Source organism: Chionomys nivalis, chromosome 5 (genome assembly GCF_950005125.1).
Source record: "Chionomys nivalis chromosome 5, mChiNiv1.1, whole genome shotgun sequence".
NCBI lineage: Eukaryota > Metazoa > Chordata > Mammalia > Rodentia > Cricetidae > Chionomys > Chionomys nivalis.
In genome coordinates this window covers 58,126,522-58,144,427 of record NC_080090.1, presented here as the reverse complement: position 1 = coordinate 58,144,427, position 17,906 = coordinate 58,126,522, and the positions used below count along the sequence as shown (strand labels likewise).

Below are 17,906 nucleotides of genomic sequence, written 5' to 3'. Positions count from 1 at the left end.
CTCCCTGTAGACCAGGCTGGCATGGAACTCACAGAGATCTTGAGTGCTGGGATTAAATGCATGTACCACTACCATTTTGCTTGCCATTTTTATTCAAACTACCACAGTTACTGTTTGTGCATGGCCAAAGATTGTGGGGATTGTATAACATCCTGGGTCTTTCGTATTCATGAGGTAGGAATTGGGATTTTTCTGGAGAAGAATGGAGATCCTTTGTGGCAGGCAGACCTCCACCACTTTGGGAAAGTTCTTTTGCTCTTGTAATTTTGGAGATTGAACCCAGAGCCCCACACATGGCTCTGGGGGCTCTGCCACTAAGATACATCACTAGCCCTTTCAAAAATTATTTAGAGACATAGTCTCACTGTGCTACTTATTCTGGGCTCTGGCTTCAGCCTCCTAAATGGTTGGGATTACAGGCATGTGCTACTCCGTTCACATACTTTGTGTTCTCTGTTCACATGTGTAAGTTCGTCTGAAAGCCGTGGGGCAGCCTGGGGTGGCATTCTTCAGTTACCATCCTTACCCGCTTTCTCCAGTCCTCTAGTGCAAGTCACACCACACTCCCACCCCACCCCAGAGATACCAGGTCGCCTAGGCTAGCAGGCACACGCAAAGCACTGGTAAATGGTCCTCATCTTTAGAGGGAGCCAGACTCACAGTCTTCTCAGTGACAGTTACCTAGGTGCTCCACCCAGTCTTTTACTGTGCCTCCTAAGAGTTGTCAAAGAGGGAGAAACTTATTCAGATCACCAGGCTCTTCCATTCTCTTCTATTCCCAGAAATGCCATTTTGATTTTCAGGATTCACAAGAAATTCGAGTGGGTGTGTCAATCTGGATCAGCAGAGGTTGCTGATAAACTACATTTAGGAAGACTAGAAATAAGTTCTTTTCTTTCCCTAGACATTCATCTGGGTGTAGGAAGAGCAACCGAGGAACTAGCAGTAATAATACCAGGGAACAAGGGCTCGTTCTTATTTTCCCTCAATGCAGCCACCATAGTGATGGTGTCCCATCTAGGCTTGCTGTTGAAGGATGTTTTCCACCAAGGTTCATTGATCACTTTCTGAACCAGAAATCAGAAATGCAAACACCTGGAGGAGTCAGGAAGGCAACACAAATAAAGGTGGACAGATAAGTCCTGACTGGGAAGCCAGCGGTCTGCTCAGTTTATCTAAATGCTGTCCTTCAGGAAGAGAAGCCCAATACGCTGACACTTTAGTTTCAGCCTGTCCCTCCTCTCTTCCCTCCTTCACTCACTTCCTTGCTTCCTCTCATCTCTCCTCTCCCAGGTTTTGCTGTGTAGCTCAGGCTACCCTGAAATTATTGGGATCCCCCTCTTTCCCTGTGTGAGTGCCTGGACAGTTTCCTTGCCCACCTTTTGTTTCTCGAGTCTGTGTGCAGGGAAGACATGTAACGTGAGATATACTATCTTAAATTTTCAGGGAACAGTACAGGATTAGTAACTGTAGGGACTGTCTACAGCTGATTTATCCAATTTTCTTCTCTTACATAATTGAAACTTCATACCAATTGTATAACAACTGTTCTTTCCTATGGTTGCCCCTTAGCAACTACCATTGTGTTCTTTGTTTCTACAAATTAGAAAATTATAGATGCTTCACGTAAGTAGAATCATATGACGTTTGTCTTCCTATGACAGGTTTAGCATAATGTCTTACAGGTTCATCTATCTTTGTGGCAGATCTTTCTTTCTTTCTTTCTTTCTTTCTTTCTTTCTTTCTTTCTTTCTTTCTTTCTTTCTTTCGTTTTTATAGATAAGGTCTTATCAGGTAGCTCTGGGTGGTCTTGAACTTACTATATAGGCCTTGCTGGTTTAGTAACTGATTTGGTCAACATTACACAACTAGTAAGTGATAGCATCCATGGTCCCAAGGTTTAGGCTTGCTTCTCTAAGAATCCCTCCAAAGTTAGGCATGTGGAAAGACCAAGAGAATTGGTATAGGAAATGGGCATCTCAATTTAAGACTAGTCCAACAGGGAGTGCTGAGAGAGTATATGATGAACGATTTCAGAAACTATAAAATTGCCCCGAGAGACTGGTTACTTCAGAAGCTCTTCTGATTTACAGGGTCGGTAGAGCCAGAATGTGGTGCCACTGTGATCTGGGGAGTCTGTGACCTGTCTCATACCAGCCACTAATCAGCTCCTCCCCGATCCTCATTAGATTAAAGTTAAAGTATCAACTCCTCTGCGGGGCTCTTCAGAAGGTCTCCTGGATGTTCTCAGTGGGGACAGTTTTCTACTATGACTGTCTGTTTCCTAGTGAAATGGGTCAAGAGGGATATTAGAGAAAACCCTGGGAGCCAGCGGGGCAAGTTAAAGGGAAATAATCTTTATTTAATTTAGCTTCAGCACCCACTCTTGTCTGATGCCAGAGTTCTACTCGTGTGAGGTGAGGCTTCATATATAAGCCTATTAAATAGGTGAAAAAGCCCAAGCTTGTCCCTGGCAAGGTACCACACTCTTATCCTATGTGATTGCAAGAGGAACTGACTATAGTCTGGTCAAATACTGCTTTTGAGATGGTGTTTGCATTGATTTCTCTCTTTCTTTTCTTCCTAATAGAGATGTCTTGGCTGTGTTTTTTATCTAATGAGTTCCATTGAAATGGGTTGACTCTTAAGAAGAGGTATTCCCCCCCCCAAAGCAGCCTGATAAAGAACATTTGGAGCAGGAGGCCTATACCCCCTTGAAAACTGTCTAGCTCATTGACCTGCCATCTTCTTCTTCTTTTTTTAAAATTCCTTATTTTTTATTTTATGTACACTGTTTTTTTTCTTTTTTTTCTTTTTTCTTTTTTTTTTCTTTTTGCCTGCATGTATGTTGTTGGGCATCAGATCCCCTGGAAATGCAATTATAGACAGCTGTGAGCTGCCATGTGGATCTTGGAAATGAACCCAGGTCTTCTGGAAAAGCAGTCAGAGCTCTTAACCTCTGAGTCATCTCCCTGTCCCCCATCTTCTTAGGGACTTTATTCATAGCCACCCACATTCTTTATTCTTCCAGTCCGCAAAAAAGAGAACAAGAGGCCATTTGGTGGTATGAGTTTCTTCCACTTTATTTATAGTCAGTCAATACACAGAGAACCATTTGAGTGCAAACCAAGATTCTGCGAGGTAGGGGTTTTCATGAGGCTTCAGGAAAAGAGTGTTCAGGGGAAAGAATACTCAAAGTGTTCTTTCTCTGGGGCAACTCCTCCCTCAAAATGGGCCTGGATCCTCCCAGCGCTTTAAATGAACAAAATTGTTGGGTATTATCTTTTTGAATTAAACCCAATAAAGTTGTTAGAGGCTCAGAAATACCAGGGTGCCCGTGGGGTGAGCTGGGAAGGGGAGGACTTGGGTTTCACTCTCTGGACATGGTTTATGACTATGAAGGCAAACTTACTACATTAGAGGGGTTGGAGCATAGCACTCCTTGCACCTGAAAGGCCAGTTAGATCTTATACTTACAGGAAAACCAAGAAAACAGCCACAAGCAAGGCCAGAAAACTAAAGAGTTTGAACAAAGTTTCAAAGGGAGAAGGGGACTCTGGTACAATTCGAGTTTTGGTGGCTTTTAGCACCCTGTCCCACTGGGTCAAGATGGCATTTCTGGCTCCTTCCCATTTTCCTGGACCAGTCAGGCGGAAATGATATGGTGTGCATGGGCCAAAGAAGATGCTCAGAGCCAGGCGTGGGTCGGTCAGGAGCATGGCACGCAGATCCGGTTTTGCCTTGATAGAGGTCAGGAGGTCATCGATGTATGGTATATAGTCTGCTTGCAAAGCCTTGCAATAGCACAAACCAAACCTTTCCAACAGGAAGAAAGGGAAGAAAAGGAATGACAGTCATGATGATAATAATCCTAGAACAAGGAAATTAAATCTCTGTCCAAAGTAAACTCTGCCACTATATTGGGAGCAACCTAGTGTGATCTTACATTATGCCCATGGGCATCTAAAATGGTCTCTTCCTATTTCTTTTGTTACTTCTTTGAGACAAGGTTTCAAAATGTCACCAAGACTGGCTTCTTATTCATGGAAATCTTCCTGTCTCAACCTCCCTTGGTGTAAGAGGGTCTTCTGTTTGTATGTTGCTTTCATTGGTTGAATAAAGGGACTGCCTTGGCCTTTTGATAGGGCAGAACTTATGTAGGCAGAGTAGATAGAACAGAATGCTGGGAGGAAGAAGGCAGAGACAGAGAGCCACCATGAAGCTGCCAGGTCAGACATGCTGAATCTTTCCAGGTAAGCCACAACCTCATGGTTCTACACAGATTATTAGAAGTGGGTTGAATCAAGATGTAAGAATTAGCCAAAAAGAGGCTAGAGCTAATGGGCCAGGCAGTGTTTAATTAATACAGATTTCCGTGTGGTTATTTTGGGGGTTAAGCTAGCCGGGGCTAGGAACGTAGCCCCCTTCTCTTACTACACTCACTAGTGCTGAGATCACAGTCATGACTCACTGCACTTGGCTTCAATCTGAGAACTGAAGAACAATGGCAATGGGTTCTTGATCCTATTGCACGTAATGGCTTTGTGGGAGCCTAGGTAGTTTGGATGCTCACCTTACTAGACCTGGATGGAGGTGGGTGGTCCTTGGACCTCCCACAGGGCAGGGAAACCTGCTTGCTCTTTGGGCTGAGGAGGGAGGAAGACTTGATTCGGGGGGGGGGAATGGGAGGTGGTGGCGGGGAAGAGGCAGAAATCTTTAATAATTAAATAAATTAATTAATTAATAAAAAAAGAAGAAAAAAAACTCAGTTGTTTCTTCTTTTGTATAATATGACAAGCCACAGAATTCTGTAGAGTGAAATTCTCATACCTCTCCTACTAATCCTTTGACTCATTGACTGGCTTTTGTGACAGGAAGATTCTATACTACCCAGCAGTTGTAATTATTTACCCCTTGTACTGGCGTCCTATAATGTGACAAGACCATATTCTAGACTGAGCGTAAAGGAAAAACATCAGAGCTGGAGAGATGACTCAGCAGTTCAGAGTTCTTACTGTTCTTGTGGAGGACCTAAGTTTCATTCCCAGCACATACATGGAAGCTCATAACTGCCTGTAACTCTAGTTCCAGGGATTGGATGCTCTCTTGTGTCTTCTGAAAGCCTCTGCATGCAGGAGATGCAGGCACATATGTACACATATGTCCACCCCACCTTTTAGAGAAAAAAATATCTGCAATGTTTTTATTGTTTTGAACCTTAATGCTTAGACAAAGCTAGAGCAACATCTGAAATGAGACTAGTCACTTAATAAAATGTAGTAATTAATTTTAAAAAAGCCTTATTCTTAACCTCACATTGGCCAGAGTTTCACTATGCAGTCTAAGCTGGCTTCAGACTTGCAGCAATCCTCCTGCTGTAGCCCCTCAAGCACTGAGATGACAGGTATAAAGCAATGAATTTGGATAATTATCTCTTAGTGTGCATATACATGCGTGTGGCTGCATTTGTATATGCAGGCGTGTATGTGAATGTGTGTGTATGTGTATAGAGGCAAGAAGACAAGCTGGGATGTTGTTCCTCAGGCCCTTTTTTGAAAACAGCCTTTTTGAAAAATTTCCAAGTATGCTAGGCTGGCCAGTCAGTGAGCCCTAGGAATCTGCCTCCTCAGAAGTGAGAATTGAAAGCATTTGCCAGTACAGATGGCTTTTATTCATATTCTGGGGACAGAACTTAGGTCTTGATGCCCACAAGGTACTTTACAAATGAAATTATCTCCCTAGCTCATTTTAAGATTTCCCTCTTTCAAAAGTCCCCCATAGAACTCTTTAGATTTTCAAGTGAAGATTTGCTTGGCAGAAAGTGAAACAGATTAAGTCAGACATAATTTTGCTGTTTGGGAGCCATAGTAGATGATGGCAATGGCGCTCTTTGTCACCCATGTTCCTTCTCTTCCCTTTGGCGCTTGAGTGGGCATGAAGAGCAGAGCATAACCAGCACCCCATCCGAATGCCCACTGGAAATGCTAACAGCTTCTGTGTCTACTGTAGGACGTCTCCATGGCAACACAAGGACAGCCATTGACGACGCACAATGAGTGAGCACAGCTGCATTGCGACAAAACAGTGTAAGTCACCCTGGTTTAAATTGTATCTAACTTACAAAAACTGAAAAATCTTTATCATCAACAACTATTTGAAAATGAAAATGAGAAACTAGGTCAGTGGGTCTGTACCAGAGGGCAAGGTCAGCTGACTCTTGCTTTAGAGTAAGGACTTGGATGAAAAACAAAGGCAGTAGAGACCTCTTGAGTAAACAGAGTCTCTGGGAAAAGATAGCTCTGCCTGCTGATTGTGGACAAGGTGTGAGGTAACGTGCCTGGTCTGTGCGGGTTCCTTACTAGATGATTCTGGGAATTTAAAGATGCCTCAGTTGATCCCCTTGCCTGCTCTCTCTGAATACAGGCTCTCCTAAGTTTTTCTTCTGTCTCAGACATCTCTCTTTGCCTCGTCTCCACTTCACTGTTTCGTCAACTAGGCTGTCATTCATAAAGGCCCCCATTAGCACACTCACCCGCTGTGCTTGTTTTTCTTCCTTTCATTAACTTCCGCCATCATGACGCTTGGGGGTGGTACTGTGGTCGCACCTGTAAGATGAACACAAGGCAGCCCAGGTTAGCTTTAGCTCTAGGTTTTGGCTGAAATACACGGTTGCTTTCTCATTGCTGAGCTCTCATTTTTCTGGTACCCAGCTACTGTTTTTATGCAAATGTGTCAGTTGCCTGAGCCACTGGTGTGTTCCTGGCATTAACACTGTTGACTGAAGAGATGAATATTTGGCCCTCTCACTAGCTATTTAATGTGATAGCACGTAAAACCTGGTTTGATCAATGGTGTCATTTAATCATCTGAAGCTTCAATTTTTATTGAACAAGTTGATTCACTCAAAATAATAGGGAGGCACATGTTTTTCTAATTCCTGATTTACCATTTGTGCTGTGGTGATGTGTCACTATGCCAGAATAATTCTTATTGAATGGATTCCATTTTTAATGTCCAGGATTAAAGTTCACAAAGCAAACAACAACTTAATAAATGTGCCCAGCTATTTTTCACACAGTTACCTTTTAGAACCTGAACAACCCATCGAGCTTGTGTTTCTCCTGTGGGTATCATGGAGCCCAGGGGTTTGATGAGGCCAATCACAGCCAGAGTTGGTTTGGGCAGATGTGCAGGCAAGATGTACTTGTACAGTGATGCTTGGCCATCCTCAACTTTCACTACAGATTCGTCGAGGAAAGGGAAAGCAAAGGTATATCCAGTGGCAAAGACGATGATATCGATAGGCTCTTCCTTTGGGGTGTTGTTAAACATGACAGAGTATTCCTTCACCTCCTTGATACTTGGCTTGATCAATACTTTCCCAGTGAGGATACGGCCTGGGAGCTCATCATTTAGCACAGGCTCTCTCAGCTGAGTCCTAAACAAAAACATGAGCAGAGAGTGCTGTAGGTCAACCCTGGAGTCTTCTCTTTACTCTCCTTGGTGGGACCAGAGCCACAAATCTTGGACGAACCATATCCAAGAGTTAAGAAATATGTTTACCACTTACTGGAGTTTGAAAGCCAAAGAGACGGCCAGGGCCCTCTGCAGTCTCTCTTTCTTATGTTGACTTTCAACATTCGGCTACTGCTATCATTCTAGAGACAGCAGAATGCTGAAGGACCACAAGGGAAACCAGGAAGAACTGTGCAAGGAAATCACCATTGTGTGCCAAAGGAACACAAAGAGCATCATCTTTTTCTGAGAAAATTTTTTTCTTTTTGAGTAGCTTTGCTGTGAGTTGAACATGTTTATGGTGAATGCACAGAAAGAGAGTGTATGGTAAAATGGAAACAGAAGAGAGTAGGAGCTCACAAGTCTCTTCTATGGGGTGTGAACTTAACACAGTTTGGGCAAATCAAATGGTCCTTAGGGATTTCTCTTGTTCATCTGAAAAGTACAGATACTGACACCTGAGTAAGGTGAGAAAGCATACGAAAAGGTTGTAAGTGGGAATTTTAGAAACGGAAAAGGACTGACTACATCAAAGAGAGACGGAATTGTACGTCTTCAGTACTGTCAGTCACCTAGATAAAACCTATGGCAGCAGATGCTTTCGTGGAAAGAGCTAGGGCTCTCAAGAGGTCTAGAGGGAGTAGAGGGAATAAGGAAAGATGTGACAACGGTAGAGGGAAGCAGCAAGAGGGCCGCACACAGAGAGAATCCCCGCCCATCACCATTGTGGTCTGGGGCCACCCGTCCATAGTGGTCCTGAATGAAATCTGGAGGCGACCAGAGAGGGTTTGCAGGGCACCTGGCAATGAATCTGAATTGTTGTGATGGTTATTCTTGGCTGTCAATTGACCACATCTGGAATTAACAAAAAACTCAAGTTGCTGGGGACATTTGTAAGGGATTTTTAGGTAATTGGATTACTTGAGGTCTAAAGACCCATCTTAAATCCAGGCCATGACTTCTTGTGGCAGCTAAAAGACAGAAAAAAGGCTTTGCTCTTTGCCTGCTTGTCTTTGTTCTGTCTGGTAAGTCCACTCCTTCACTGGAGTTAGAACTTCCTTATTTTAGATTCTGACATATACTGAAGTCCATCTGAGACTTTCAACCTTGTAGACTGAATAACTTCCGTGTTTTTGGTCTTTCCACCAGTGGACATCTATTGTTGGACTAGCTGGACCACAGCCTATAAACCCCTCTAATAAATCTCCATATTTTCAAATGAATGAAAAAATACATATCTGTTCTCTTCCTCTAATACAATGGTCTCAACTTAATGAATGACAAAGTGACACTTAGTTCTTGCTAATGGGATAAGCTGGAGGTTTTTAATTAAAGGTTAGACTGAAATCAAAATGGTCACAAAGGCAGGAAGGCCCTGTCCCTACAGAGACACCTTAGGGTAACTATTAGACTCAGCCCACCCCCAAGTGATACAATGCAAGTTGCTTTTGTCAACAGTCAAAGACAGATTAATCTTCTGTTTGCTGGATCTGAGGCCCAAACTCTTACTAAATGAGCTAGGGCAAGTGACTAGAGTTTTCTGTCTTAACTTTTCCACCCCAATAGATAGAATATAATAATACTTACTTTGAAGAGTCATTGGCAAGGTGGAACACAGAAAATTGCCTACAGAGCACTGGCTAGTTCACTCTTACTGTGAGTAAACTTTTTTTGGTACCTTTTTTGTTTATTGTAGCATTACTCACATTAACCATGCCTTGGCAATAACACAAGTTTCCAAGAAAAAAAATTACTAAATAAAGAAATGTGGTTTATGCGCACAGTGGAATATTGTTTACTCCATAAAAACAAGGAAATCCTCCAGTAAGCCAGTCAGAGAAGGGGAAGCACTACACAATACCATTTATATGAAGTGTCTGAAAATACACTCATCCAAGCAGAGAGCAGAACATTACCAACAGGTGGAGAGAGGAGAATTGGGAATTACTGCTCGATGGTGTCACATCTCTGCTACATGAGAGAAACGCATGTATCTGTCAGGGAAGGTTTTTAGTTATGCTTTGTTTTTGAGATTATAATTAGGACATTTTTTCCTTCCCCTTCTTCACTCCAAACCCTTCCTACTCACCTTCAAATTCATGGCCTCTTTTAACACTAATTACTATAACATGCATATATGCATATGTAAATGTATGTGTATTTACGTATATTGTCTTTTTGTAAAAATGTGCTGTATTTTTTCTTTGTATTTATTTTACATCCTGGCTGAAGTTATCTCTCCCTTTTTTCCTCCCAATTCCTCCCCCTTTACCTTCTCTGTTCCCACCCCCCCCAACCCACTCCTCCTCCTTTTAATGATAAACTTGTATGAGGTCTTTTTAACACTCAACCTTCTCACTGCTATTGGAAAGGTCAACACTCTCTCGTCATAATACCCATCGTCAGATCCATTTACCTGTCTTCAGGAGCCACACCGTAATTCACATGGTTGAACCAGCTGTTCATCTTTTTTGACATCAACCAACTCACAATTGGAGTTGGGAGAAAATTTCTGAACATGTTCTGAAATCGTGTCATGAATATCATGTCCCACGGGTAACCTGAATCAAAGACACGCCTGATTACCCATGTCCCTCCGGTGGTGCTGAGGAACACCTGGAACCAACCAAAGAGTTACAGGGGTGAAGACTGACATAATATGTCTGTTACTGTGAAAACACACACCTGACAAGATAGTCTTGGTTCCTCCCATAGTTTGAATTTACAGAGCATTAAAACATCACAGGATGTTCACCAGATTGAGAGATGATAGCAACTTACAGAGAGCTTTAAGTCTCATATGAGAAGGCCACAGGCTTTTGGCTGTAATTTTATACACTCACTGGAGGCGTAGGCATTGAGAACAGGGTACAGCAGAAATGGGGAGTTGTCTACAAAGGTGATATCAATATAAGTACTGGCTTGACCCCAATACAACTCATTAAAGTATTAATTTGGGTGTTCTCTCCCTCCCTCCCTCCCTCCCTCCCTCCCTCCCTCCCTCCCTCCCTCCCTCCCTCCCTCCCTCCCTCCTTCCCTCCCTCCTTCCCTCCCTCCTTCCCTCCCTCCTTCTCTTCCTCCCTTTCTTCCTCCATCTGTTCTTCTTTCTCAGCCATACTGGCCATTTGACCATTTTCATTTATCTTTTAGCTGATTAAGCCAAGAAAATAGTGTTTTGATATCCACACCGTAAGTAATTTTCTGGATAACTGTTCAGAAAGCAAAACATTTGCCTACCCAATCTGTTGTTTGCTGATCCAAGCAGACTGAACACATTGCTTCTTCTCCTACATAACTGAGGCATGAAGGCTACAGCCAGTGTTGTTACTTTTGTGCAACTGTATTACATCATGGACAGTGGGCACAGCCCTGGAAATGTGGTACGAGCCTCAGGCCCATCAGAGGTTCTGATAGGAGCAAGTTGCCCTTTGTCATGATACAGCATGATAGACATCACTTCTACTTCAAACCAGGGGCACAGACATTTCTTTGTTAATTCAAAAGTGACAAGATAAATGTCATAGCATGGTTTTTGATTACAGGAATTTCCAGATAATTAGAGAAGGAGAAACAATGTTAACACAGGTGGAGACTGTAGTGGCCCCAATCCTTCTAAGTTTTGTTTTCAGAAGTTCTTTCTTTTTCTTCAGGACAATGTCACCAAATTGCTAAGTCTCTTCAAATCAATTAACTGATGTTTCAGTGAATGAATCATTCATCAGTTCCTTTGTCTAAAGTAATGGGAGAATCTCAAAGCTACACACCCTCGATATTTTTCTTCATGCTTTTCCCCCCACTTATTTATCTGGCATCAGTTTCTGCTACAGCTTCGTGCTCCATGAGAGTGGTTCTTGGTTTGTTGGATTGGTGCATCCTGAGTAGGGAAAGCTCACTTTGTACCAAATATAAATGTATTTTTTCAGTATAAGAGAGAGAGATCATGCTGGGCGGTGGTGGTACACGCCTTTAATCCCAGCACGGGAGGCAGGGGCAGGTGGAGGATCTCTATGAGTTCAAGGCTAATGTGGTCTACAAGAGCTAGTTCTAGGACAGTCAGAGCTGTTACACAGAGAAACCCGGTCTTGAAACACACACACACACACACACACACACACACACACACACACACACATCTTTGCTCGTGTGGCAAAGAGGAAATAAAGACAAGGAAGTGGAAATGCCAAAATCAGCCCTTCAGTAAGAATATAAATGGAAGATTTGAACTAGATTATGGAGTGCTTTCCATAATTATGACATTTATCACAATGTTTGACATATATCATGATGTCAAGGGAACCTCAACTGAAGAACTGCCTCAATCAGGTTGGCCTGTGGTCACATCTGTGAGAGACTGTCCTGATTGATGATCAATACAGGAGATCCCAGCCCATTGTGGGCAGCAGCAGCGTCCCTGAACAGGAGGGCCTAGGTTGCGTAAGAAAGCTAGTTGAACATAAGCCAGGGAGTAAGTCAGTAAGCAGTGTCCCTTGGTGGTTTCTGCCTTCACTTCCTGCACTGATATGGACTGTGACCTGGGAGTTTAAGCCAAATAACCCTTTTCTCCCCTCAAACTGCTTATGATCATCAGAAAGCAACCAGCACAGTGGCTTTTCAAAGGATTTGTTTGTTGGTGGTGCGGAGTCTGCACGGTTTGTTAAGAGTGGGAGAGTGGACTGTTGGTGGGGCTGTCAGGATGAAGGGCAGATTCCTAACTCGTGGACTTGGGTTTGAGGACTTCCTTGAATACCAGGCAGTGGCATGACTTTATGCTCGTTATGTCTCTCATTCCTGGTTTACTGGTCTGTAATCAGGGGTATGGGCAGTACCTATCTCAGTGACTTGTTTCGGTGAAGTAATGGATCAAGGAGCATCTAGTGCAGTACTTGGCAATGAGTAATCCAGGGAAATACTAACTGTCTCTCCAGTTTGTTAGTAGACAAGGAGGCAGGCTCAGCATGAGATGGTGGGGACCTGGGAGAGCAGCAACTAAAGAAAGAGAAGGGTCAATGAGAGCCGTTAGCAAGAAAGCCTTGCCAGGATTGAGGGACCCAGGGGACTGGGTGAAGAAAACATTTCCTGTAGCTCTGTTTGGATGGTAAGAAAAGTGACAAAATTAAGTGTTACAGAATCAAGGTCTGGAGCAAAGGTGGCAACTGGGATCCACAGTAGAGAGTATGGTACTCAGCCTAAGCATTGAGCTGGGCATGATGGTGTGTGCCTATAATTATGGTACTGAGTGGCAAGGGGAATAGGAGTTCAAGGTCATTGTAAGCTAGACAGCAAGCTCTGGGCTAGCGGGCTAGCCTGAACTACATGAAACCTTGTCTTGAAACAAGCCAGAAGTCCTTCAAAAATCTGTTGTTAGCTGGATCTGGTAGCATAAGCCCGTAATTTCAGCACTCAGAAGGCAGAAGCAGGAGGATTATTACAATTTCAAGGCGAACCTGATCTATGTATTGAGTTTTAGGCTAGCAGGGGTGACATAGTAAGAAAGACCCTATCTCACAAAAAAATAGTTTTCTGTTGGGCATTTTAGTCTTTTGATGTTTATCATAATGTTTGACATTTATCATAATGTCAAGCACTGTTTGACTAAAACATACATGTTAAGATGAAGGTTTCATTAGGTAATATCAAGAGGGGTACCTTTTTTGCTAAATGGCTGGCCTCCACAGCAATATCTGTGCCAGAATTTCCCATTCCGACCACAAGGACTCGCTTGTCCTTAAATATGTCCGGATGTTTATACTGTCGACTGTGGAAGTACTGTCCTTTAAAGTTTTTTAGACCTATAGAGAAAAGAAGAGCACACAGAGAACTTATAAGTTCAGTAAATGAAGCATAAATATTTCCCTCTGGTAACACCTTGAAAGATGATTTAGGCTTCTTTTATTAATACTAGGAAACTCTAGTTTAAGAAAACCTGGAATATTCATATACAAGTTCACATAATGTTATCTGGCAATTATTTACTTAATTGCTTATGTGATTGTGGGGAAAAGGGTTAATTATTTCACTAGACAGAGCTCTCATTGTGTTCACCAAATGATGAAGTACTAATCTGAAGTACTGAGACACAGAACAGGCTGCACAGACCTGCGAGGCATTGTTATCATATCAGGGTAGACGGATGCCAATGGGAGGGGCATGTTCTACTTGGCAGGGGATTTACTTATGTTGTGTAGCTTTTCATAAACAGGAGAAAGAGCAGAGAAGGGAATCACTGATTTCATTCATCAAATTTTTGGGGGGCCCTGACTGTGTGCCAGGCATTGTACTAGATAATATGTGGGAATAAGACCCGTGAACTAGGGTTCCCACTCACAAAGGTTATGTTTGGAGATGTTTGCTCACGGTCCACAGTTCAGGCTGAGCTCGCTGAGTCAGAGTTTGCTCAGAGAGAAAAGGTTGGGTTTGACATCAGGATCACAGCTCCTGGGCTCGTAGCTAGCTCAGGATGTTGGGGCCAAATCCCATTGAGACATCTCAATGCAAACAGAAGGCTTTTGGAAAATCCTCTCAAGGCTGCATTACACAATCTGCGCAACAGAGACCCTGGCTTATCACTGTAGAAGAATGATGAGACGTCTAGGCTCTCAGGATAAACACTGTGACTGCAGGAAGTGGTTGTCTTAAGACTAGGCAGCTCTGTAGTTCACATTGGATCACGCACACTCTGGCATGAATCCTGGTCAAAACTTAGGCACATTTGAGATCAGTTAGTATTTGGTCCAGCTTTTTACAAAGTTCAAGAATGAACTCAGTTCAGGAACTCTATATAGTTCAGAGACCTTTCGGGAAAAGATAATTGGAAAAGGCCACGATGGATCATAGAGTTGTCTCTTGATTCGTAATTACCTTAGAATATCTCTCCCTCAGTCTGTTTGAGATACAAATGAACAGATAGGAGACAAACCACAGGCATCTCCTCTGGATCAATACCTTCCTCTTTTACCTCCCAGGAGGACAGAGTAAGAATTTACAGTAGGTAAATATATCTGTGTAAACAAATGCCAGAATGTATGTAACTAAAGAAATATAACTAGTTATTTTGGGGAAATGGCACACTAATTCTAATTGTGATACTCATTAGTTTTTACCAAGACTCTTGACAACTCACCATTTGGAATCGCTTTCAAAACCTATGATAAATATTTTGGATATCCTCACTTAAATTTTTGTCATGGTTCACAACCACCCCAAAGTAGGAAGGAAATGGCAGAGCTGGGAAGCCTCCATTTAAAGTCAGGATCAGAGTCTTGGAGCTCAGAGCCTCCGGGAGAGCTGTGGAGCCAGGGATTTCAAATTGGCAGTGTCTGATGAAAATGATATTAAGGGCTGTAGCCTTTACGTAGCCCTCTTCCCTTGATTTGTGATACAAGCATTTGGGTAAAATGAACTGACTTCTTCAATTTGTCAGCAACTCAACACACATGGAGGCTGAGAAAAGTGATGGAAGAGGCTGAAGACTGTTATCTGGTGAGCCGTGGGGCTTAGTTTGTGCATTGCAGATAGGCAGCTCATCCAGTTCAAACGGAACACAGTGGCTGGCCTGCATTAATAGTCTGTGCTATTCCAGTCTGATATAGCTCCCAGGGCAGACTCAGAAAATGGCATCTCTGAGTTTGGACTACTGCTATTGCTCCAGGTCTTATGTGGTTTGTGATTCCTATACCAAACCCTATTTATGCCTTTAATACTAGTCACATGTTGAACTCACTTCTGTGTTATCAACGCTTAGTGTAATATATTGTGAGTACTGAGTACATGGGTATTTTTTTTGGGGGGGTTGTTTTTCTATACTTTGAAGCTTCCTGGGTTCTTGGGGGTGATCCTATACTAGGAGATCTTTCAGAGATATTTGAATGGCTGGCTGGCTTTTTAAGGCTTTGATCTGCAGGCAAGAGTGCCAAGTGTTAATGTTGCCTTGAGGGCTCACGAGAGTCTCTTACTGAATGTATTCAAGCAAAAGCTTGGAGATCTTTGCTTATTTTAGGATGTGAGCGTGTGTGTGTGCACTTGGCTGACATTACATGTGCCCAGAAAGCACCTTTTCTTACTGAGCCATCTCACTGGCCTAGGCTTGGGTTGCTTAGGGAAGCTTCCTGAATTAAGAAGATGTCTGCCTAGGTTCTTTTCAATTTAGCAATTCTGTCATAGGGAAGTTTTGAGGGTCTACTTATCATAATCTGACTTGAGCTGAGTGAGCTCTGGGTTGGATCCAGGCCAACTGGAAGTAGGTGAGATAGTGTAAAAAGGATCTTGGGATCACTTCAGGTCATGTCTAGAAGATCTGGAGAAAAATTTCCTTGTCTAACTTTTGAAAACTTACTGCAGATGAAATAAACTTCTAAGTCATTGAATCTTCTATGTCTCTGAGTTGATATAGAGCTGAAATTTGGCACAAAGTAGCATGAATTATGGTTGCAAAAGCTAGGTAAAGGAACTGAGACCTGACAATGTCTTAACTTGTATCCTGAGATTAATTTCCCTTTTGGCTATTGTTCCAGTGCCAGGAAGCTTTTATTTGCCCACTCTGAGGGAGGCAAGCAAGCATAAATCAAGTTTCTCATTCCATTATTCCAAGACTACCTTTTGTGTCCTTTAAACCCAAATTTAGCAGTGTGCAGCAGCTGCTGAGGTGAGCAAGTTGTGTAAGCATCCCAGATTTCGGAAGGCTAAGTACTGCCTGTCACTTAGGGAGGAGCACGGAACCTCAGTGAAGCAGAAGCCTGCTTAGCATGTCACCCACGATTCTCATCTGCATTAGTAATTTGTTTGAAAGTCAAAAAGTGTCTGGTTAGAAAAAGTTCTGCTTGGAAAAAATGTTACATCACAATTTTAACTATTTAATGAAAGAGCCCTAAGAATTCATCTGGGGACCAACCATGTATCAGGATGGGTGCTTGAAACAATTCAAGGTAATTGGTAGAAAATTCTGTACCTGGAAAGGAATCCAGTGGCAAGTAAGGATTAGTTAGAAAACCAGTGCAGACCATGACAGCATCAAATATAGCTGAGCTTTGCTTCCCTTCATGGAGAGTGACCACTTCCCATTGTCCAGAGGTAGCAAAATCCGGGCATTTTGTTACACTGCATACTTTGGTCTGAAAAGAATCACAGACATGATTAGCAGATGTCAAGTTTGTTTTTAGGGCTGACTGATTCACTAGTGGATTTTTCAAGAGGTCTAGAATAGAAAGCCCAAGCCTACTTAAGGAAAAGAACCCTAGAATCCCAGTCAGGCTATCAAACCCAATATGATGTATTAGGTAGAAAGCTTTTAAGTTTGAAAAAGTGAAAACCAAAGGCATTGAATGATTCACTCGAATTCTTATTGGCAATGATAGAACCTTGGGAGTAGTCCAAGGCCCAAATAATCTATTTTTTTTGTTTGTTTTTTTATTGAACTCATATATGTAAATGAATATTAAGGGTTTTTTGTTTGTTTGTTTGTTTGTTTTGTTTTGTTTTGGTTTTGGTTTTCTGGGACAGGGTTTCTCTGTAGCTTTGGAGCCTGTCCTGGAACTACCTCTTGTAGACCAGGGTGGCCTCATACTCACAGAGATCCACCTGCCTCTGCCTCCAGAGTGCTGAGATTAAAGGCATGTGCCACCACTGACCGGTTATGACTGTCAAGTTTTAATTCATTACTTATGTTCTGCTGCTCAAACCCAGGTCTTCAGATGTGGTGTGCTAGGCAAGCCCTCTATTCCAAGTCCCAACCTTATAATTCATGTTTCTGATGAGGCTTGAAAATTATTATTTCTGTTATGCAACCTTGCTTATCACAGAGAACTTTCTTTAACAATAGTTTCTTTAACAGAGACAATGATTATATATCATTGAAAATAAAAATTGATCATAGTTATCTTAGCATAACTATGCTTAGCATAAAGTTTTAGACAAAACACAACCAGAGATTGACTGCTAACCTTATTGCCCTAATTATTTAGGAGTATTCCAAGGTATACAGATAACGTATTATTTTGTTTCTATCGAATACACATATGCATATGAGTATTAAGTTCTGATTTATTGATTGTGTGCTGGGGAGCAAACCCAGGTCTTCAAATGTGGCATGCTAGGTAAGCAGTCTACTTCTAATCCCAAGCTGTTTATAAGAAAATTAATACAGGCCAAACTTCAAAGTAAAAATTGCTCACTAACCAAGAGGTTTTGCTGTCTTTCTTTTTTAAAACATCAGAAGAAGTTGAGTTTTTTAAGTTCTTTTGACTGACTTCATTGTTTGCTTTAATATTCAAATGCCTTTGGGCTTCTATATTTGTTTTCTTTTTTTATAAAAATACTTTATTTTTGTCTTGTATTTTCTTTGTATCTTGCTTACAAAGTTATGAAGTTAATAGCTTTTATACCAAAATGTAAGAAAG

General features: G+C 42.2%; 1 protein-coding gene across 5 annotated transcripts in view; it reads right to left on the bottom strand.

Annotated features, from left to right (window-relative positions):
* Positions 1 to 3,066: 3,066 nt before the first annotated feature.
* LOC130874446 (flavin-containing monooxygenase 1) overlaps positions 3,067 to 17,906 on the bottom strand; it is a 35,285-nt gene continuing 20,445 nt past the window's right edge. For 4 of the 5 annotated variants that reach the window (XM_057769792.1, XM_057769791.1, XM_057769790.1 and 1 more), the window contains 6 exons: positions 16,460 to 16,622; positions 13,162 to 13,304; positions 9,932 to 10,131; positions 7,083 to 7,438; positions 6,533 to 6,605; positions 3,067 to 3,816 (listed from right to left, as the gene is read on the bottom strand). In XM_057769792.1, coding sequence (XP_057625775.1) covers positions 3,474 to 3,816; positions 6,533 to 6,605; positions 7,083 to 7,438; positions 9,932 to 10,131; positions 13,162 to 13,304; positions 16,460 to 16,622 — 1,278 coding nt within the window. In that variant the 3' untranslated portion in view covers positions 3,067 to 3,473. The remainder of the gene's footprint in view (positions 3,817 to 6,532; positions 6,606 to 7,082; positions 7,439 to 9,931; positions 10,132 to 13,161; positions 13,305 to 16,459; positions 16,623 to 17,906) is intronic. The other variant, XM_057769795.1, reaches the window with a different exon arrangement.